Source organism: Notamacropus eugenii, chromosome 4 (genome assembly GCF_028372415.1).
Source record: "Notamacropus eugenii isolate mMacEug1 chromosome 4, mMacEug1.pri_v2, whole genome shotgun sequence".
NCBI classification, from domain to species: Eukaryota; Metazoa; Chordata; class Mammalia; order Diprotodontia; family Macropodidae; genus Notamacropus; species Notamacropus eugenii.
The window spans coordinates 95,800,795-95,824,491 of record NC_092875.1 but is presented as its reverse complement, the minus strand read 5'-3'; the positions used below and the strand labels follow the sequence as shown (position 1 = coordinate 95,824,491).

General features: G+C 37.0%; 1 protein-coding gene across 2 annotated transcripts in view; it reads right to left on the bottom strand.

Moving 5' to 3' along the window:
* Window positions 1-23,697, bottom strand: part of AGO2 (argonaute RISC catalytic component 2) — a 155,853-nt gene that overhangs the window by 52,807 nt on the left and 79,349 nt on the right. The window contains exons 3-4 of one of the 2 annotated variants that reach the window (XM_072602980.1): window positions 19,617-19,737; window positions 1,994-2,178 (exon numbers count right to left, since the gene is read on the bottom strand). In XM_072602980.1, the coding sequence (XP_072459081.1) occupies window positions 1,994-2,178; window positions 19,617-19,737 (306 nt within the window). The remainder of the gene's footprint in view (window positions 1-1,993; window positions 2,179-19,616; window positions 19,738-23,697) is intronic. The other variant, XM_072602981.1, reaches the window with a different exon arrangement.

Below are 23,697 nucleotides of genomic sequence, written 5' to 3'. Positions count from 1 at the left end.
TATTCACCTATCACTTTAATTCTAGAAATAAACAAAACAACAAATCAATAAAAAATTAAGCCCTGATTTGTAGCCATTTGTCAGTTTCCAAATTGTAAATATTAACACTTTAGACTTAACAATTATCTCTTGTGAGCCAATTTGAACTAGCTCCAGTATAACCTTGTCTAGATCATTGAGTGATTAAAACTCTAATAGAGGAACATGCTGGAGATCCAAGATCAACTCATATCTGAGAACGGATCTCCTCTTTAACCTCCCTCTGTTTAGAGACCTCCAATCATTGGGGAGCCCACTCTAGTTTAGGATACTTGTACTATATATATAGAAGCCTCTAATACCCAGATCCCATACCGTTAAGGATCTCTAGTAGTACAGTAGAAAAAGCTAGAGGAGAAAAGGAAATTAAATTAAAGGAAATTAATTAAAGGAAAGGATCCAAATCCAATTAAGGAAGAAAAGAAATGAGGTTTATAGATAGAAGGGATCTTAGTTCCTGGTTCAGTCCACTGTCCTTATTTGGTTGATGAGGAAAATAAGATCCCAAGGCGTTATGTATTTTGTCCAACATTACAAGGATATTATGGGAACCAGGCCAAGAATGTTTTACTCCAAATTCAGTATTTTTGCTACTCTGCCACTATGCTGACCACAGAAAAGATAGCCCAAATGAATAACAGTAGACTGTGGAAATGTGGCTCCAGGTTTTGATTATCCACTCCATTGGAAAGCCAGTATAGCAGAGTGCACAGAGTGGCTAGATTTTGAATTAGGAAGACCTCAGGTTTGAATTCTACCTGTGATACTCTGTGAACCACAGTGAGTCCTTTAACGTCTGTGTCTTCATCAGTAAAATGGGGGTAATACCTGTAATGTCTACCTGAGAATTTCATGGAATTGCAAATGAAATCATGGAAAGTGCTTGGTGAGTGTTTTAAAGCGCAGTGAAGCCCCAGTGAGTGGATCCCATGTGTTAGAATTCATACTAATGGAAATATGCCATGTGAATTTTAATAATGTAATCAGTCCCTAGGATTTATTATTTGTACTAATCAGGACCCGGCTGTGTTTGAACATAAGTTCTTCATATTAACATTTTTGGGGGTTGAAAAGTTTGATGTAAAGCATCTTACATTTTAAGATTATGGCAGGCCTTCATGACATTATTGGTTCCAATCATGACTTCTTATATTGCCTGGTGACAGTCACTTTCATACAAAAATATTTTAGGGCATAATAAAACCTCATAGCTTTTGATATCAGCTTTGAATGTGTGTCTTAGATACATCACACCTATTGGAATCATCGTTACCCTTCCTGAAGCAAGACACCAAGACGATCGGCCAATAATCAATAAAACCAAAAGAACAGAATATAGAGGTAGAAATCAGAAAAACCACCATCCGTTGAAGTGTAGAAGTGTGAGATTGTTTATTACCTTGAGCCGTACCAGGGCTGTCTGCTGTCAACTACTTACTCGCATTTCAATATTGGCTGTGAGTGTATACATAAGTACATCAAGGGCAGAGGCAAAGTGTCATTCTGATCATTATCTTTCTAAGTTTGGAGATAATCTACCATTTGGGGTATACCTTTGAGACATCAATAGATGCTTATGATTGATTGCCCAAATGCTCTTAGGAGGTAGATGATGGTTTCATTTGGCCTTTAAAGATAAGTAAGAGGTGTCTGTATGAGACAGTAATCCCTGAATTCCTGAAAAGTACCTTTTTGTATAGTCAAAGAGGAATAAGAAGCTTTAATTTATCCTCCTCTCTTGTTGAGAAGCATTAAGGAGCATTTTCACATGTAGATCCCTGATTTTAGTTGTTGGAATGAACTAAAATATCCTGACTAGTTAGACTAGGTAAATGAAAATTTGACCTAATTTACAACTCTATTTGATTCTTAGGCAGCATTCTAGTTTGGAGATGGAATTCCTTCAGATACTGAAAAACTGACTAATATGCAAAATCATATTAGGTCCTCTTACCTCATGGATGGCAAATGCCTCATCACTACATCCAGTGCCTGAATGGTTTCAAAAGGAACGCTTGGCAGGCGACCGGAGAGCGCATCATGTAAAGCTTGGAGACTCACACATGACATCCACTTTATGGCCACCTTAAATATCCTGTCTTTTCCTTCTCCGGGCAATGTGACCTCCAACTCCACCTGCAACAATATTAAAAACAAACAAGATGATTCTTTCCATTTCAAAATAGAGATGATAATTGAAGCTACTGAAGTAAGAACTCTAGTTCTAAATCCAGAACTAAAGTAACTGAGTTCAACTGGAATAAATCTTTACTGAGTAGCCATGACAGGCCTTCCTGACATTGTACAGAGCTTTTGGGACACAGTGAAAGAAAAATGACCGGGGTCCTCAGAGAATTTGAAACTTCACTGGGAAGACAGCCCATATATGAACCAGATAGAGATAATGATCATATACCATAATGGGGATATGAACAGCATATATAATAACAGGAGACACTACTTTCTTATGGAACTTTAAAGGGAGGAAGGGAGGTGAATGTGCAAGAAAGAGCAAGAAAGGAAAAGTCAGAGATATTTTATTTCTAAATCAGTAAATATATACTTCTAATACAGTTATTAAAATGCAATCCATTGTAATTCCTTTTTTTCCCCTCCATCCCATCTAGAAATGTGGAGGTTGGAAAAATAATTTGGAAGTTACCTGGTTCAAATCTCATGTAAAATACTAATCCTACCCACAATACTGCAAACCCACACTGATTCTACTTCTGTTTATTTATTTCAAAAACATTACTTTTATTTCCCCCTTCCAGTTACATGTAAAGATAATTTTTAACATTCATTTTTTAAAAATTAAGTTGTAAATTTTCTGTCCCTCATCTCCCCCCCTCCCTGAGACAGTAATTTGATATAGGTTGTATATGCTTAATCATGTAAAACCTATTACCATATTAATCATGTTGTGAAAGAAGACAGATCCAAAGGTTAAAAAAAAAAATCAAAAAACCAAAACTTTTATCTGCACTCCATCAGTTCTTTCTCTGAAGGTAGCTAGCATTTTTCATCACGAATCCTTTGGAATATCTTGGATCATTGCATTGCTAAGAATAGTCAAGTTATTCACAGTTGATGAATGTACAGTATTGCTGTTACTGTGTATATTGTTCTAACTTCTGTGTATAGTGTCCTATTAACTTCACTTTGAATCAGTTCATATAAGTCTTTTTAGATTTTTCTGAAGTCATCCTGCTCATCATTTCTTATAGTAGAGTAATTTTCCAATACAATCTTATATCACTACTTGTTCAGCCATCTCCCAAATAATAAACATCCCTCCTTAGTTTCCAATTCTTTGCCACTACAAAAAGAGTTGCTATAAATATTTTTGTACAAAATAGGTCCTTTCCTCCTTTTTTCTTTCTTTCTTTCTTTTTTAAATCTCTTTGGGATACAGATCTAGTAATGGTATTGCTAGATTCTTGCTTCTGTTTAAAGGTGTACTGGGGGAGGCTTCTGAAAAAGATACTGACTCATTTTTTATTTAAATTTTTCCAGGAACACTTGGCACATTCTTTATCAAACCGTGCTGTTTTAAGCCCACTGGAACATGAAAGTGCAGGCCACAGTTAATTCTGTGGTCGATTTTTAATTAATTTAAGATTTCCTGTTTGGGAAAATATTAGAAACCTCAAATCTGCAAATCAAGTGTAACAACCACCAGGAGGTTTTTACCTGCCTTTGATATCTAAGGCAATATTCCTTTCACGAGGATAGAGATCCAAGAGAAAATAAACCCAAAATATCTTAAATTTAAAAGGACAAAGATACCTCTATTCAAATTGTGTTCTGTGATCCCTATGAAGTCTAGGTTGTGTGGATACTGATAGAGTAACTTGGTTAATCCAACATATGAGCCTCATATAGGAACGATTCAAGGATAAATTCAAGAGTTAATGTAGTACTATGGAATGAGTGTTGGATTTACAGTCAAGAATACCTTGATTCAAATTCCAGCTTTGCTACTTATTATTTGTATGACCTTGGAAAAAATAACACAGTGGGTCTCAGTTTACTCATCTACAAAATGAGTGGAATGGATAGCCTCAGAGGTCCTCCCACTTCTAAATCTATGATTAGGAGAATTAATTTAGTTTGAATGAGAAAAATGAAATACAATTAAATTCATAAGTAATTCTTACTCATCAAACTATTTCCAAATAAGGAAAGGAAAACATCAATGAAGTTCTTTTGTTTAATTTTCAAAATCCTTCACAGTTTGTCTCCAACTTAACCTACCTACCTATACCTATACCTATACCTATATATATACATATACCCAATGCTTTCACCAATTTTCACAATATGGGGTGAACACATTCCACAGAGTAGAAAAGATATCAGTCAAGGTGCAGGAAGAAAATATTATAAGTTTTTATATTTAATCTAAAATCATAAATTAAAATTTAGAAATATTAAATATGAAGATTGACGCCAAAACTCTCACTCTTACCATGTTACATGTAACTTATGCTACATGAGGTATCCTGAAAAAAGAGAGTTCCATACCAACATGGAACATTTGATAGGTCTCTCATTCAATTTTCTTTTAGCACACTGTGAAATATTGTAGCTTACATGTGATGGATTCAGTAGATTATGGATTACATTATCTCATTTTAACTAAAATAACCCTTATAAAATGGACAAGTGACCTACAAACATTCTTGCAAAGTAACTATGAATTAAGAATATTATTAATGATGCAGGCACAAGTGAATACGAAAATGGCAGAGCTGACAATTGAGCTATATTATTTTAGCTCTTTGTCAGCCTTATTCAAAAGAAAAAATGAAGTTCTAATCAGATAATAAACAGCAAAAATACACAATTATCCATATTATTTTGAAATATGTATTTAGAGCCACAATTGTTAACAATGAACCTTGCTTTGAGCATATATTGGGCCATGACATATCACCTAATGACAGCATGAAGCCATTATGATTAGCAAGACATGAAAAAAACTAAACTTCTATTGTCATAAATGATGTCACTTAATAATTTTCTAACCTGTTTAAAAATCTTCCAAACTGTGTTAGATTTTTAAAAAATTCACAATACTCTTGATTAGTCTTACAAAAGGCTTTTGTAAAATTTACAAAATGAAAATTATTTGCATACATTTTATACTATATTAGTACAATAGTACAGCATATAATGAACACACTGAGAACGAATTTTCAAAAATATTTTTATCATTAATTTATTTTAAACTTAAAAATGCCATAAGAAAAAGAAACATAAATATTAAAACAAATACAAAATAAGAAAAAGGGGAAAAAAGCATTGTCACTGCACACAGCAGAACATAAGAAGACTCAAAATATACAGTAACAAATTTCCATTTCAAGAAAGCCTATATAATAAATACTACTCATTGTATTCAGAGCTGTCCATCTTTTGTTTACTTCCTTGTAAGTTTTCTTTTGTTCTCTGCTGTGCACTTTTTACTTTGCTCTTCTTCCTCCTTTTTCCCCCTTTCCCCAAGAAGGTGAGGATTAAATTCAGATACACAGACACACACAGACACACAGACACACACACACAAAACTATATATACAAGCATACACACATACATACTTACATATGCATACATATACATATCTATAATCACACTCATATATAGACATATTTATTCATATGCATCTATATAAGACCATACTATAATTATTATAGTATAGTTATATACATCTCTATATAGTTATTGTTATTATAGTAGTTAGTCCTCTCTTTCTCTGACAGTGGATAATCTCTTCCTTCTTAAATTTGAATCTTTCCTCCAACACATCATTCCCAATACCACAGCAATATTCCAACCTTATACTGTCTAGTTATTTTAAATAGTCTAAAACAATACTGATTGATATGGCTGGCATATAGTATAGTTTCCCTATTTTTCTCTTATGATTAAATCTATTTTAGCTTTAACTTTACCTGAGATCATGATTACTACGCCTGCTTTTTTTCCCCTAATAAATTCTAGTCCTGATCCTTATTTTATGTTTGTGTATATCTCTTATCCCTCCTGACTCTGCTTTACTTCTGCCCACTACCTTGTCCTCCTATTACTTCACCTACCCTCCCCCTTCAAGGATCCTTCCCTTTTCCTCATTCCCAGTAATCTAAAAACACCCTTCTATTACCTCTATTATTGTATTCCTTCATCTTTCCCTATAAAAATCCCTCCTATATCCTCTCCTCTGCCTATCCCTTTAGCCTTTTATTTTTTTGTAGTTAGAAGACTTCTGTACTGCCCCCCTCTCCTGTTCTCTCTTAAATTCATTCCCGATAAAAGTAGGTTTGCAGAACTAACAGCCCTTCTCCTCCCCCATTTAATTCCTCCATGTCAGTTCTTCCTCTCAAACCTCATTTGTATAAAATAATTACTCTTCTTACCTGTTCCTACATGATTTTACTTTTTACTTGACTTTTATTCTAGGAATAAATTATTCCTAGAATGTTTTTCTTTTAAGCAAAGTGTTTCTCTTTGTTTTCTTTTTCTTGAGAAACATTTTTATTTTATTTTTAACACATGTACCCAATCATTTCTGTATACAGAAAACACAAATATGAAACTGTCTCCTTTTCATACCATACTCAGGTCTACCCCAATCTTTCTTACAAACTACCCAATTACCAATAACAATCTTAGACATATATTTTACATTTTCTCATATAAAAGGTAAACAGCCTGTTCTTATCGAGTGTTCTGTAATTAGTCTTTGATATGAAGCTCATAATTCTCTTGGATCTTATATGTCAAATCTTCTATTAAGTTCAGCTGGTTTTTTAAAAATAAAATACTGAAAGTCTGACAATTCATTAAATGTCCATTTTTTTTTAATTCAGGATTACACTTAACTTTGCTAGGTATGATATTTTCAGCTACAATCCCAGTTCTTTTATTCTTCAGTATATGGTGTTTCAAGACCTGTGGTCTTTTAGTGTTACCACTTCTAGGTCTTGTGTGATTCTAATTGTGGCATTGCAATAATGTCTTTTTTCTTATTGCTCATAATAATTTTAAAACTGTTTAAGCAATAAGGTCAAACTATTGCATTGGAGCAGATCTTGAGTCTTCCTGCCTGTGTACTATTTTTACATTGTTTTCTCTGATTTTTTTCTCTCCTAGTTATGTTTAATTCCTTACCTAGTTCAAATGTCACAACCTATATGAATTAACTGACATTTATTTATTAGGTACTTATTATGTAGCTATTGGAGAAGCAACATGTTACAGTGGGGAAAGTAGACTATTTGGAGTCAAGAAACTTGGGTTCAAATCTCACCTTTGCCATGTACTATTCATGTAGAATTTGGATAGGAAAAATATTCATATTAAACATAATGGAATTAATGATGATAATAATAACAATTAATAGCTGCTAGCATTTAAATAGCACTTAAAATTTTATAAAGAGTTTTACATATATTTTCTCATTTAATCCTCACAAATAACCTATTAGGGAAGGGTTGTTATTGTCATCACTGTTTTATGATAAAGAAATTGAAGCTGAGAGATGTGAAACGATTTGCCTAAAGTCATAGGAGCTAGTAAGTATCTGAAGTAGGGATGGGAACTCAGGTTCACTTGACTCTGGATCCTGAAATCTATCCAGCATACCATCTAGTCACCCAATTGAAATGAAAGGCAGCATGGCAAAAGGAAAGTGTGCTGCATTTGGAGTCAGAGGAACTGGCTCCAAATTTAGGTTTTGCCATTCATTGTCTGTGTGACCTTAGGACTTTACCAGTTCAAAATTTAAGATCCTTTGCTAATTTATAGCTATTAGTTTTAAGCTGCAGAATTTGATTGACACCAAAGTTCTATCAGATGTCATTCCATGTAACAAAAACACTAAGCAATCTTTATAAAATTTTTTGAATAAATATAAAAATTGCAGTTTATTTTTTTTAAAAAAATTATTCCTAGAATGTTTTCTTTTAAGCAAAGTGTTTCTCTGTTTTCTTTTTCCTGAGAAATATTTTTATTTTATTTTTAACACATGTACCCAATCATTTCTGTATACAGAAAACACAAATATGAAACTGTCTCCTTTTTCTCCACTTTCTTTTTAAAAAAATATAATTCTTCAAGTTACTTTCAAAACTGTTCTGTTTATCTTCCCTTTCCAACTTCACCTCAAATTGCTTTTATTTATTTTATTTATTACTTTGTTTTCAGAACTAGATAGAGGGTTCAGTTCAGTGGCAGAATAAAGAACCACAAACAGCTTTTTCTAGGAATTTGGCAATTAAAAGGAAGAGTGTTGTTATTCAGTCCTTTCAGTTGTGTCTGAGTTTTTGTAAGCCCATTTGGAGTTTTCCTGGCAAAGGATTTGCAATTTTCTTCGCCAGTTCATTTTATAGATAAGTAAACTGAGACAAAAAAGGTGAAGTGACTTATCCAGGGTCACTCAGCTAGAGGCCAGATTTGAACTCAGGAAGAGGAGTTTGCCTGACTCCAAGTCCAGTACTTTATTTACTACACCACCTAGCTGCCTTTGAAAAGGACGAGTAATCTAGGACAATAGATTGAGGGCATGATAACATCCTTTTTTAAGGATAAAGGAGACCTGGAAATATACACAGATAGCAGCACAATAGTTGGTATATAGGGATATTCCAACTAAAAATCATGTCCTGGGACAGTTTAAGAACGTGATCAGGATGGATTGTTCTTGCCAGAATGAAAAATAATCTGGGTTTCTCTGATAGCCCTGACATATTTCCAGGGATACAGAAACAGTCCATTCAACCTTACCCAAATACATAGAAAGAATACTGGACTTGGAGTCAGAAAGATATCAGTTCAAATCATGCTTCTAACTTAATATCTATGTGACCCTGGGCAAGTCAGTTTCCTCATCCACAAAATGGGGATAACAACAGCACCTATTTTACAGAGTTGCAAGCATCAAATAAGATGACATATATAAGGCTTTGCAAAGTATAAAAAGATTCTATATAAACGCTAGTTATTATGATTGTAAAGATATATAGATTGTATTACATATTATATAATATGCATCAATAAATTAATAAATATATAATTATATTACATTCATTATACATTACAATATATTAATTATACATAATATAATATAATATATGATGATATGTTGTTATATATTATAAAGATTATGAAGGTGAGATAAGGTAACATTTGGAGGTTATAGGAGATAATGTTTCAATTCTAAGTACCAAGGAATAATTAATTGTTGAGTCTTCTCCAACAGAGACAACTTGAAGTAAATAGAGACTGAGTTATGGAGAGATAAAGCTCTGGTCTGTGATATAGGAAAGCATTTTCTTTCAAGTTACCTAACTTCTCTGGGCTTCAGTTCCCTCATTTGCTAAATGATAAAGCTGAATTAGATCTCTAAGATCTTTTCCATATTTAGTTAAGGCAAGTCAACAAACTTGTACAGGGATGTACAGGTGTCTGGGAATAGTTAGTACCTCTGGTGTGAGGACTGCCTTCCATCTTTGGTGCCTATCTGATTCATCCAATCTGTGTCTCCAAGAAGCTAGAGCATATGAAGTAACCACATCCTAGTAAACCATTTTAGCAAATGATCAATGAGTCTCACAACCATCAGTGAGTTAGGGGATATGAAGATTTCTCTCAGCAGAATAGACAGATGAGAACAATTTGTTCCAACAGGTTATGAACATGGCAGAAGCAAGTGCTATGGAATGCTTAGAGCTTGATTAGAAATTGAAGATGCCAAGGTCAACCACTGGATCCTGAGTCATCACCAGCTGTCTTGACTTTTGTCCTGCCGTTGGACTTCAATGACTCTGGATGATAGAGTAAGGCCAACAACTTAGTGTAACTCTGCCTCACTGAAATCCAAGTTATGCGTGAGTCAGAAGATATCACCCATACCATCTTACCATTTTTTACCCACTTCAAAGTTCTGTAATAAGGGGAAGCAGCAGGTGTAAATACAATGGGATCTTTAGTCACAACCCTGTATAAAGGCAGCATAGACCTATGGTCGTCAAATGTATCGCCAAGGTACAGCACTGGTGGTGACTATGAATATGCTGGCATAGTTCACAATCTCAAAGTGAAACAGGCTCTCCATATAGAAGGCAGAAGAAAAACATTTATTCAGACACCACAAAGCCCAAATCTCAGAACCAGAAAGCAAAATCTGTCATAGTAACCAAGAAGTCAATACAGGTTATCACTGCAGGGGGCAAAGCCATTCCCAAGCCTCCCCATACCCTGTTGTGACCTTCCCACAAACAAACACTCAGCAGCCTAAGCTGTGCCTGCCTGCCTATGTCCTTCCCAGCTCTGACCAGACTGACCAACTTCCTCCCTGCTCTGCTCCACCCATTCAGCAAGCTCTATGTGATTTAAACCAGTCACATGGAAGCCTGAGTCACATGGAGGAGTTTGCTGAAGGAACAGAAAAAGGCAGAGCTACGGCAGAGTTGAGAGGAAATTGGTCAGAGTCTAGTCAGAGCTAGGAAGGATGCAGGCAAGCAGGCAGCTGGCTAGCATGAGTGAAAGGGCTTGTTTGTGATTTGTTTAATGGAGTTGGTTTGTGGGAAGCCAAACGAGGGAAGGCTTGGGGATGGTGGTGTCCTCTGCATTATAATTGTGCATACATTATGATGGATTTGGCTTTCTCGTGTTTGAATGAATGTTTTGGTTCTGTCTTCCATGTGGAGAGTTTGTTGTATTTTGGGACTCAGAATTGTCCCTGCATATTTATGGTCACTGTAGGCTCTGTGAATATCACATTGGTGCTACATCATTTCACTGGACTGAAGCAGCTGTGGGATTTGGTAGCCCTATGGATATCTGAACAGCATTTTTAAAGGACTGTACTGCTCACTTCCTGATTTGAGGAAGGGACTAGAAAACATGCCCAAAAAAAGTCTGCTTCACCCAATCCAGGTGGATTTAACATGGCTGGTGGGGATCCCATGCTATGGTTGAAACACACACATACACACACACTACAAAAACTTCTGCAAAGCTGATTCAACTCACCATTGTTATATGGAATATGCCCATGCTTACGGACAACACTAAATCCAGTAGACCTGAAAAACGAATAGCTCTTGTTGAGAGAACTCAGCAGGTACCACATCCAAATAGCAGCCCTGAACAAAACACGGCTGGCAAATGAAGGCTAGCTTACCAATATTGGAGCTGGATACACATTTGTCTGGAGTGGCTCCAATGAAGGGGAGCACCATGAAGTTGGTGTAGGTTTTGCTTCAAAACTAATTCAATCAATAAGCTTGTATGCCTCCCTAAAGGAGTGAATGACAAGCTCATGACAATGCAGAAATGTGGTACATGATCATCATCACTGTATATGATCACACCATGACAGGTCAAGGAAAAATTATATGAAGACCTGGAGATCCTCATCATTAATGTTCTGAAAGAGGACAAGCTTGTAATTCTGGGGGAGTTTAATGCCAGAGGAGGCAGACACTATCAGATACGGCAAGGGGTCCTTGACAGGAATGCAGTCAGAAACAGCAACAGCAATGGCTACTTACTACTTAAGACTTGTGTTTCTCATGATCTTCTCATCGCTAATACTGTCTTCCATTTACTTAAACACAATAAAACTTTGTGGATACCCCTCACAGCAAACATGGGCATCTAATAAGCTATGTCATTGTAAGAAGAGACAGCTAAGATGTAAGAATGACAAAGGCAATGTGGGGCACAGAGTGCTGGACCAATCATATACTTATCCTTTCCAATCTAAACATTAACTTTCAGCAAAAGCGGCAGCCCAAGGCAAGATGACCATAAGAAGAAGTCAACAGATTAGAAAGCTTCTCTGTGAATAGTTTGCTGCTAACATGGAGGGAAAGGTGAGCAAACACATGGTTGGCAACAATGCAGCAGAAAAAGAGTGGGGAGCTTTCAGAGATTTGGTATACAGCACCACATTTACTCATCTGGGCCAGAACACTTGAATTCCTGGCTTAGTAAGACGGCAGATGAAATTCAGTTTTACACTCATAGTTATCAATCGAATGTGTTTTTGTGATGCCCCACAGGCTGTTTATGGGACAAAGACTTATGGTGCATCTCAACTACTCAGTGCTGATGGAGTCACATCAATTAGTGATAAAAACATGATCCTGGAGAGATGGGCTGAACACTTCCATAGTATTCTCAAATGACCAATCAATGTTAAAGGCAATGACTACATACCTCACTTTGAAGCCAACCCCTCTCTGGCCAAATTTCCACCTGAAGAAGAGGTTTTAAAATATCATTAGGTTTCTCTTGTGTGGACAAAGTGCCTGGTGCTGATTCAATTCTAGCTGAGACTTACAAGACAAGAAATGCCTTGATCATACAAAAGCTGACTTAGGTCTTCCAGGTTACATGGTAAGAGGAGGTTTTCCCCAGGAGTTCAAGGATGTTTCCATTTCCCATTTCTATAAAGGAAAGGGAAACAGGTTGACCTCTGATAATCACAGGGCGCTTCTCTCTTCAGTCATTGCTGGCAAGATTCTTGGTAGAGCCTTCCTTAATAGCCTCATCCTTCACCTGGAAGATGTTCATCTACCTATTCATAAAGGTCTGAGAAACAGTTGCCATGGTGTTTGCTGCCCAACAACTCCAGGAGAAATGCCAAGAGCAGAGATCGATACAAAACATTCCTCAATCTGACTAAGGCCTTTGATATTGTCAATCACGAGGTCTTGTGGAAGATTGTGGTAAAATTTAATTGCCCAGAGAAGTTCATCAGTATTGCATGCTAGTTCCACGATGGCATGCTTGCATGCGTTCTGGATAATGGATGATGCTCCTGCACTTTTCCAGTCACTGCTGGAGTGAAGGAGGACTCCCATGCTTTTTATTGCATGACATTTTCATCAGGATTGTTAAATGTCTTTAGTGAGGATGAAAATGGTCAGCCAAGACTAAAGTGAACAGAAAGGTGGTGAATGATTTCTTGCTCACAGATGACTGAGCACTCCATGAAGCCTCTGAGGCTGAGATGCAACAAAAAATAAATTCTCTGCTTCTTATGCTAAATTTTGGCCTCACAATTAACACCAAGAAAACAGAGGTTCTCCATCCGTTACCATCACACCATCCCATCTATATGTGGAACCATTAGTTACAACAAATGGAGAAATTTTGAATGCTGTGTTCACTTACCTAGTGTACTTTTCAGGGATGTACACATAGATGATGAAGTTGACACACACATTGCCAGAGCTAGCTCAATGCTTGGGAGGCTCCCAAGGAAAGTATGGGACAGAAGAGGCACTAGACTGCCTATTAAACTGAAGGTCTACAGAGCTGCTGTGCTGACCTCACTGTTGTATGCTTGTGAAACCTGGACAGTATGCCAGAGCCATGCCAGGAAATTGAATCACTTCCATCTGAATTGTGTTAGGAAGATTCTGAAGGTCACCTGGCAAGATATAAGGTACCAGACACTGAGGTCCTTTCTTGAGCTTAACAGCCAAGCATTCAAACTCTACTGCTGAGAGAACAGCTCTGATGGGCTGGTCACATTGTTCAAATGTCAAATGTATGTTTGCCTAAAAGACTATTTTTATGGAGAACTCATACAAGATAAGAGGTCACAGGGAGGTGAGGAGAAGTAATACAAGGACACTCTCAAGGTCTCTCTGAAGAACTTTAGTATTGACTGTGAAATATGAGAGACACTACCACAGGACTGCCGGGCATGGTGCGCCCACATCAAAGAAGGTGCTGGGCTCTATAAGCAAAGAAGAATTGCAGTAACTCAAAAGAAATGTAAGATGCACAAATTTAGAGCCATCCTACTCCAAAAGTTCACATGGACTATTTGCGCCTGACCTGTGGTAGAGCCCTTCCAGTTTGTATTGGTCTGGCCAGCCATAATTGGGCTCACTGTACCTTGACCCCAACATAGTGGTGGTCCTTGTTGAGAATGAAGGACAACAATCACTATGTGCCAATACACAGGCAACTCTCCTAAGCACTGGAGATAAGAAGAAAGGTAAAAAACAGCCCCTGCTCTCAAGGAACTCACATTTTAATAGGGAGTAATGTAATGGAAGATAATTTAAGAGGAAAGGCTCCAGAAGCAGGGGAGATTGAGAATAGCTTCTTATAGAAGGTAGCATTTAGCTGAGTCTTAAAGGAAGACTGAGAAGTCAGGAGGAAGAGGAATATTGTAGGAAAAGAAGAAAGATAGTGAAGTTGCTCAGAACTGGGAGATGAAGTGTCTTGTGGTAGGGAGAAATGGCAAGGAGGCCAGTGTCACTGCATAGCAGAGTACATAGAAGGGAGTAAAATATAATAAGATTGGAAAGGTAGCAAGGGGACAGGTTATGAATGACTTCAAAAGTCAAACAAGAGGCAATAGGGAGCCAATAGAGCTGACTGAATGGGGAGGGGGCAGTTTGTTTTGACAGGGTTAGATCTGTGTTTTGAGAAGATCTGTTTGACTGAAACAATAAGTTTGACAGCTGAGTAGGTAAAGACCTGAGACTATGGTCTTTCCTAAGAATTGACACCTGGTCTTCTGACCTTGACCAACTAGAAGGCTTTTGTAACAGTCAAGATATGCGGAAGTAATGTCAGTGCAGAAAGGGAAGAGGGGGATGACATAACAATGACAATAACAGCTAGGATATATATAATCTTTAAAATATGCAACACATTTAAAAAATATTATCTCATTTAATACTCATAATAATCTGTAAGGGGCTTGCTATTATTATCCCCATTTTACAATAAAGGAAACTTAGGGTGGGACTACTCTGCCTTCTGCAGCCTGATAGCAGGGTCCAGGGGATTTTGCCCAAGACCACATAACTAATATATGTCTGAGGCATAGTTGGACTTGGGTCTTCTTGATTCCAACTCCAGAATTCTATCCGCTCTGCCATCTAGCTGCCACGAAAGAAGTTACTAAGTTAAAACTGAGAGGAACTGACAATAGAATGAATACTGTGAGGTGATGAGAAAGTAAAGAGTTGAGGCTGATTATATCTAGGTTGCAAGTTTGAATGAATGGAGGATAGTGGTAATCTCAATGGGAATAGGAAAGTTAAGAAGAAGGGAAAGGATAAGTTAATTCATATCATATCATTCTATGACTTGATAAGTCTATTTTAAAATACATATCATAAACAATAGTAACAAATAGGAATTAGTTTCGATATTGAAAAATGTAGGAAAAGTTCATGATAATAATTCAATTTCTACAGCAGAGAAAACCCAATTCCCTTTTTATCTGAAAACCATTTACCCTTTTTTGTGTGTTTCACAGGCCCCTTGGGCTAAACCTATGGATATCCTAGAATAAAGTTTTTTATTGCAAAGTTTATATGTGCATATATAATCTATAAATGAAAGCATATACATTTATTTAATGCACAAAATATATAGGACTATGAAGGAAACCAGCTATATGAAAACAGAGGCATTTTTGCCCTGTCTAAGACCTCTTTCTTCAAATCTAACTCAGGATCCCTTTAGGATGGACCCAGGGTTGTAAACTTCAGATATAACATGAATAGAATTAAAACTTCTGATCTTTAAAATGGGGTCATCTTAGGGGTGGTATACATCTGAGAGGAAACATAAATGCTGCTCCAAGACAGAAAGAAGATAATTTTGAAGATACACACCTCTATGCTAAGTATTACAAGCAATCAAAAATTATTTTCTTGTATCTTTGGATGTCAGGTCCCTAAATGGACCAAAATAAAATGCCCTTTATAAGATAGCTTTTTTACAGTCCCTTAAATTTGTTGCTAAGGAGGGACAGGACAGAAAAATTTGACAGAAATGTATTAACTGAGTGAAAGATCCGGATTTGAGATTTAACACACACACACACACACACACACACACACACACACACACACACACACTTTCAAGAGTAGCATTTCTCTGTCAGTCTGTACCCAATTAATATACAGCATATTGTTATTGATTTGAAAAACTAGACTTTTAAAAACTTATAAACTTAAAACTCCTGCACTCAGCCAGTCACCACACTAAAGCCGCAGAAGGCTTAGCAGTCCACAGTAGAGAATTTTGAACAATTCAGTTTCCTTTAAGTTGGGAAACACTATACAATGCCTATATAGTTTTCAGGAACCAGGAGGTCTCTATTACAGCTAGATCCTTGACAAGTCTTTTTTTAAAAACTGAAGAAGCCTTTTATAAATTATCTCCTAATTTATTATTTGTTCAAATCCAAATGTTCATAACACACTAGTTTAAAAGAAAGGATAATCATAATCCACACATGCCCTTGGTGGCAGCTCCCTGTTGGTTGTAGATAATGCTGATAAGGTACTCCCACAACTGCTGTCAATTAGTTCAACCAGTGCTAACTTCAGGGAACCAGAAAGAAAATCTGCAATGGAGTACCCAGAACACCAAGCAAAGAGTTGGGGGCAGATAAAATTTGGTAGGGAAAGAAACTGGAATAGACTGGATATTCTCTTATGGAAGTCCCTTCTAAAATTCTATCAGGATGATGCTATGATTAAGGCATCTTAAAAATTCCCCCAATACATCAGGGGAAACTTTGATCCAAAGGAAAGGAACTTCATGCAACTGAGTGACATATTGCAAAAGAAAGGAATTCTATATATTTATTTACAAACCAGTGCTCAAATGAAACAGAAAGGTTTACTTTTCATGTAACATAAATATCAATTAGGAATTTTAATTATGCTAACATATTTTCCCTACTCACAATCAAAATTTCCAACCCTACCATCAAAACTCATAATCCATGTGAAAAATGCTAATCTATTTTTTTTTTACCGGACATATTTTGTTTGTCTTCTATGCATATGAAACAATCTCTCATATACAGAGCTTGCCATGTCCATTAATTCACTATAAAAAAAGCAAATACTACTCTCATTTCTGTAGCAGTCTGAAGGTTACAAAGCGCTCATCTTAAGAGTTAGTTCAAATAAATACAATGAGAGTGATACTAAATGGTCACTGAGTATAGCACTTACAATGCTACTTGGAATTAACTCCAAGTCAAGTACATTATTTCTACCCTTGCCCATGCACCAGTTCTAGGGTTCCTAGTTGTCTTATGCCCTAGTAACCACATGTCTGTGGGTGATGGGTACTAATTATAATCTCCAGCCCCAAGATTGTCTATACTGTTCCCCCTGCCCCAAATGAATAACAGAAATATCTACTTTTGAATTGTTCTTTATGATAAAGTGCTTTCCTATAGTCTGGAAATATATTGTGGGTCCATTGGATCCTCCTCTTGAATTTTTACGTGTACTTTCAACATAGTATCAGCACTATAGAGATGGACCGTGCCTCCCTGTCAACCTAGATTAGCAGCTCACATTTTATACAGCATCAGACTGTGAGTTTTCTGAGAGCAGGAACTGTTTTGTGCCTTTCTTTGTATCCCAGCATTTATCACAGTGCCTGGTAAATAGCAGATGCTGAATAAATTCTTGTTGACTTGACAGCAGTTTATAGTTTTTTAAAGCTTCTCTTTAATAAGATGAGGTAGAGTCAAAGACAGCCAGAGTCAATAAACATTTATTAAGTTCATGCTAGTGCCAGGCACTATGGTAAGCCCTCAAGAAGTTTATAATCTGATAGGGGAAGGGGAACACCTAACAAGAAGCTGAAAGGGGTGGGTGGGTGGGGCATGAAGTTCTAGGAAATGATCTAAGAAGGTGTGAATTACAGAGTCCAGGAGAGAACAGCTGGTTGGAGAATGATTAGGTGAATGCCCTGGGGGCCCTCCTCAAAAGGAAGATCTGGGAAGAGTTCCCACATATCTTCTTCAACACCTTCTCAGATAAGAGCTGAGAGAGATAGGTCATCAGACTCCAAAAGACCACAGTACTGAATCCTAAATTTTTTCTAAATCTATGTGATGCCGTGGATAGAACACAGGCATGAACTTAGGAAGACTTGAGTTCAAATCTGATCATAGACACTTCTAAGCTATGTGACAACTAACATGCCAATTAATGTTTTTGTGCCTCAGTTTCCTCATGTGTAAAATGGGGCCAATAATAGTACCTAACTCCCAGGAACGGTGTGAGACTCCAGTGAGCAGTCAGCACAGGGACTGGAACATAGTAAGTGCTATGTAAATATTGGCTATTGTTGTTATTAAATCTGAATCCTCCTTTTCCTTCCATCCCACCCCTCTCTTTGGGTCTTAGAGAATAACTGCAATATCTTCTATTTGTATTGCACATCACCACTTGTGTTTTCTTAAAAAAAAAAAAGTACATGTATTTTTGTTGTAATGAAAGAAATGATGAAGGGGATGGTTCAGAGAAACTTAGGAAGAATTACATAAACTGATGATAATTGAACAGAACCAGAAGAACAATTTATATAATTACAATAATATTGTAAAGATAACTTTGAAAGTCCTAGCAATTCTGAACAATGGAACAACCAATCATGATTCCAAAGGATTATTGAAACAAAGTTACTCACTTCCTGATAGACAGGAAATGGAGTCAAGTACAAATTTAGATATGATGGGTTTCAGAATATGTTTTGGTTGACTATACATATTTGTAACTGGAGTCCTTGTTTTTCTTACTTTTTCAATGGAAGATGGGAAGGGAGAAAAAATGGGTTCTCATTTTAAAAAATAAAATAAAATTCTCTTTTTAAAAGGTATATGTATTCTCTCTTTAGATGTTCATCAATATGCTATTAAGGCAGATGGACACTTTATAATCACCATTTCACAGATAAGGAAATGGAGGCTCAGAACTCATTCACTACTACATAAGATTTAGTAAGACTAGAATCCAGGTCTACCGATTCCAACTTTATGCTCTTTTCACTAGTTATCTGGTTTATTATGTCCCTCACAGGAAGCTCCTGGAAACTCTAAAGGGTTTCACGATTTTAACTGGGATGATACTGCCCTGAAAAAAAAATTTGAATGGCTAAGCATCCCTTTGGGCTGGGCATTCCAAACTCTTGTGTATAATGCTTAGCTTCTGCACTTGGGGGACATTCTTATACCTCACTCTTTCTCATCCTAAATCATACTTTCATCTACAGTACACCTACATGGTCACATCAGGTCACATCATTTGCTCCCAATGCAAACAAGACTAAACCCTCGCCTTAAAGAAGCTAACTCGAGTACAAAACGGGACCTTATCAGGAGGTACTACTTGACACTTACAGTTGGAATATTTAATATGTTTAACAGAGAATGGGATGAGGAACAATAAATAACAATATAAATGTGTGAGTTCATCAAGGATGGAGGAATTTTTTTAAAGTTTTAAAAAAAAAAGAAAATTTATCAACATCATTAACACAGAACATGGAACTGAGAGTCATACCATTCTACTGACATTAACAGTAAATCTACCCCTACTTCAAAGTATATTTTCATTTCATGATCTCCTTAAGGACAAGGTTTATCTTTCACCTCTTTTTGTATTCCCAGGGCTTAGTACAGTGCTGGCACATAGTAAGGACTTAATGAATAAATGCTTTTTGATTTCATGATGTCATTTAAATGATTTATTCAAAACTCACTTTTAAGAAAACTTACTTTATCCCTCCCAATGGGAAGAGGCATCGCTGTGTAGAGGTTTTTTCTTCCATCAAATACTGGTTTACGATCCCCAAAGATCTGTGTTTTAAAGTGCTGGACCATATGCTCCACTATTTCTCTGAAACAAAAACAGAATTTAGGTAAAATGTCAATAAAAATATGAGTATCATCCCAAAAGCAAAGTGACATTTTCTTGTAAGTGCAATTTTAACCTATTTTAAAAAATTTAACAACCTTGTTAAATTGAGATGTACTGTTTTTAATGTCAATCAATCAGTAAACATTCAGTCCACCAATTATGTGCCAAGTACTATGCTAAGCACTATGGATACAAAAAAAGGCAAATACGTGACTTTTACTCTCAAAAAGTTCAAACTTTAGTAGAGAAGTCAATATGCAAATAAATATGCACAAGCAAGATAAATACAGGAAAAACTGAGGCTAATCCAAGAGGGAAGGAACTGACATTATGAAGGATTGGGAAAAAGGCTTCTTGCAGAAGGTAGGACATTAGCTGAATTTTTAAAGAAGTCAGGGAAGTCAGGAAATAGAGATGAGAGAGATAGCATTCCATGCAAGGCAACAACCAGGGAAAATGCCTAGATAGAGTATCTTTTTAAGGGAATATCAAAAAAGCAAATGTCACTGGATTGTAGTGAATGTGAGAGAGAATAGGATATAAGAAGATTGGAAAAGTAGCAAGGAAGTTCATAAAGGTTATGAAGGGTTGTTAAAAACCAGAGGATTTTATATTTGATCCTACAGCTAATTGAGAGCCAGTGGAGTTGAATGAGGAAGGGGTGACGTAGTCAGAAATGTGTTTTTAGGAAGATCAATTTGATAGTTGAGTAGAGAGGATGGAGTGTAGAGGGGGACAGACCTGTGGCAGGCAGACCAAACAGCAGGCTATTTCAATAGCCGGCAGGAGGTGATGAGGGCTTGCACCAGGGTGGTGACGGTGTTAGAAGAAAAGAAGGCAGGAGGGTTATACAGGACATGTTATGAAGGTAAAGTCAATACTATTTGGCAACACATTGTAAATATAGGGTTTAGGGCAGGGGTGGGAACCTGTGGATTTGAGACCACGTGGTCTTCTAGTTTCTCAAGTATAGCCTTTTAACTAAGTCCAAGTTTTACAGAACAAATTATTTTATTAAAGAGATTTGTCCTATGAAGTTTGGATTCAGTCAAAGGGTCACACTTGAGGATCTAGAAGGCCCTATGTGGTCTTAAGGCCACAGGTTTCCCATCCCTAGTTTAGGGTGACATCTAGGTTGCCAGCTTGGTTGACTGGGAAGATGATGGTACCCTTGAAAGCAAAAGAGAAGTTAGGGAGAGAGAAAGGTTTGGGGGAAAAAAAGAATTCAGTTCTAGACATACTGAATTTAAGATATCTACTGGATATCCAGTTCATGACAGATAGACAGCAGGAGATGTGAGACTAGAGGTCAACACAGAGGTTGGGGTTGGAAAAATCATTTGCATAGAGATAATCACTGAATATACGTTTATAGGCAGTAGGGAAGCAGCTGGTAGAAATGGAGAGACTAAAAATTAGTAAGAGATGATAAAGGGGTCAATCTGCTGGAGAAGAAAGAACTGAACAGGATCACCATAGAGGGGTTTGCCTTGCAAAAGGGCCAACTCACCATGTGAGACAGGTGAAAGAAGAGATAGTAGTGAAAGGCATCTGTGTGATATGAGATAAGGAGGAGAAGAGAGAGGGAGCTCTCAGCAAATGACCTAAATTTTTTCAGGGAAATAGGTTGCAAGATTTTCAACTGAGAGGAAGAGGGAGGAAGGGGAGGCATGAAGGGAGCTAAAAAGGTTTAGAAAAGCCTGTGTGGTAGTGAATCATTTAGGGAAGTATAAAAGTATTGCCATACTACAGTGAGGACCCAGATGAGATTATTTAACATAAACTTGTGCAAAGTTGCATATCAACTCAGCATGGTTTTATGGTTTTCTCCAGCTTTCTTTGGTAGCACATGAGTAGCAGTGAAGACCAAGGATGGTTGGAATAGTCTAAGGCTCAGGGTTGGCAGGGCAAGTTTGTCAAATGGATAAGGGGGCAAGGGTTTCAAGGAGAAAGGACAACATAGTGTCAATATGAGGAAGAGGGAAGGGTATGATTAGTGATGCATGATGGACTAAGAGAAAACTAAGGAGTCAAGTGATTGGAGGTCATGGTGAGTTTGAAGAACTAGGTTTGGGGTGGCAAGGCAGTAAAGGTAGAATTATAACAGAATGTGATCAGATAAGGGAATTTCAGAGCTCATAAACATGGAAGTAGAGCATTTGTGGGCGATGGAATGATTAAGGGTATGACCATCTCCGTGTGGAATTAAGGTGGGGTAGAGGAATAGGTCATGGAAAATGAGCAAGTTGAAAAACTGGGAGCTTAGGATATTTGAGAGAACTCTCTCTCTCTCTCTCTCTCACCCCCCCCCCCACGTGTGTGTGTGTGTGTGTGTGTGTGTGTGTGTGTGTGTGTGTGTGTGTATAACATAGAAGTGTCCTTGTCTGAGGGCAGGAAATAGGGAATAGAGAATGACGGTAAACCAGAAATTGAGCTTGTTGAAGAAGAAAGAAAAACATCCTGGAGGTCATTAGACATTAGTAATCAGAAACCTGACTGAGAGGGCAGAGGTGGGGGGAGAAAATATTTGTATTATTTGTAGTAGTGCATTTATATAGCACCTACTGTGCCAGCCTATATTCTAAGTACTTGACAAACACTATCTCATTTGATCAGTAGGCACAGACTGAACTTGAAAGGAGGATAGATTATGGAATGATAGTGGTAAAGGGAGAGCTTGGAGTGGCAATGGAGAGGAAAGACTTCCTAGCTCTCCTACCATGTCCAGTAATTCTGGGAAGCATGAGTAAAAGTACAACAACTTCTGGAAAGAATGGCCAGGGAAACCACATTACCAGAGTGCAAAAAGGTTCAGGGAGGAACAAAGGAAAATATGAAAGCTAAGTTATTACTTATGGAGCAAATAATCCAGAGAGCACAGAGAAAGGGTTGGGTAGTTTTAAAGTAGGACATCAGTTGAATTCAGTTGTTGGGGGTGAAATCAGGGAATTGGGATTAAAGTTTGAAGAGTGGCAGTCAGTTTAGGGCTATAATCATGCCTTTATATACAACTTATCTCTTTTTATGCTTTGATAGACACTGGCTTTATAAATGTACATTATCAAAGGAATGAAAATCAAGTATTTTACCCCAAAGATTGTACATATTGTGAGACATGGGGAATATGTTGGTTGCTTCTGTTGAATTATGGCCTGCCCTTTCTATACTTTATTACAAGAGATCACTCCCCTGGGTAATGGTGGTGCTAGGGAACATATATGGAAAGGAATAAGACATAAAACCAAACAATGTTGATAATAGCAAGACAGTTATTTCTTTACAGATCCATGGTCACCCTGTGACATTTTGAATTGAGCTTCAGGAACGCTTCAAATCAATTTATTCTAGCTACCATGCTCATGGCCATCCCACTTATATTCAACCCAGAGCAGCTGATATGGTAGCTCTCCTTAATTTCTTTTTTAAACAATTTCTACCCTAGGCACTGAAGTGCAAATATTATTTTAAAAGTCTCCTTGGTTAGTACCCAGCCTCTAAGAGATTCCTTACAATAGCATGAAGGCTGAATGAATCTGGCCAGTCATGTTGTACAATGTTTTGGAAAAGATGGCCTCTGATATTTTGTGAGCATTGAGGCCTTGCAACCACGTAGAAGTATGGGAGGAGTTGAAAATTAAAGTCATCTGTGTTTTCCAAACACATATCTACACATACTTGTAGGCCCCAAATAGTTGTCTTGTGCCAAGACTGCAGGCAGTAAAGACCTTATGCAAGCAATTAGCAATTACTTTCAATCAATTCTTTGAGTTCTGAGTTGATTCTTTGATCTGATTCCTAACATTGACTCTTTTTGCCTTAACTTTTCATTCTCCTCTTTCCCTGGGACACACTAATTACAACAATAAAAATGTACATTTACAGAATCATAAAATAAAATATAACTGATATGGAAAATCTCCTAACAATAAATCATACAAC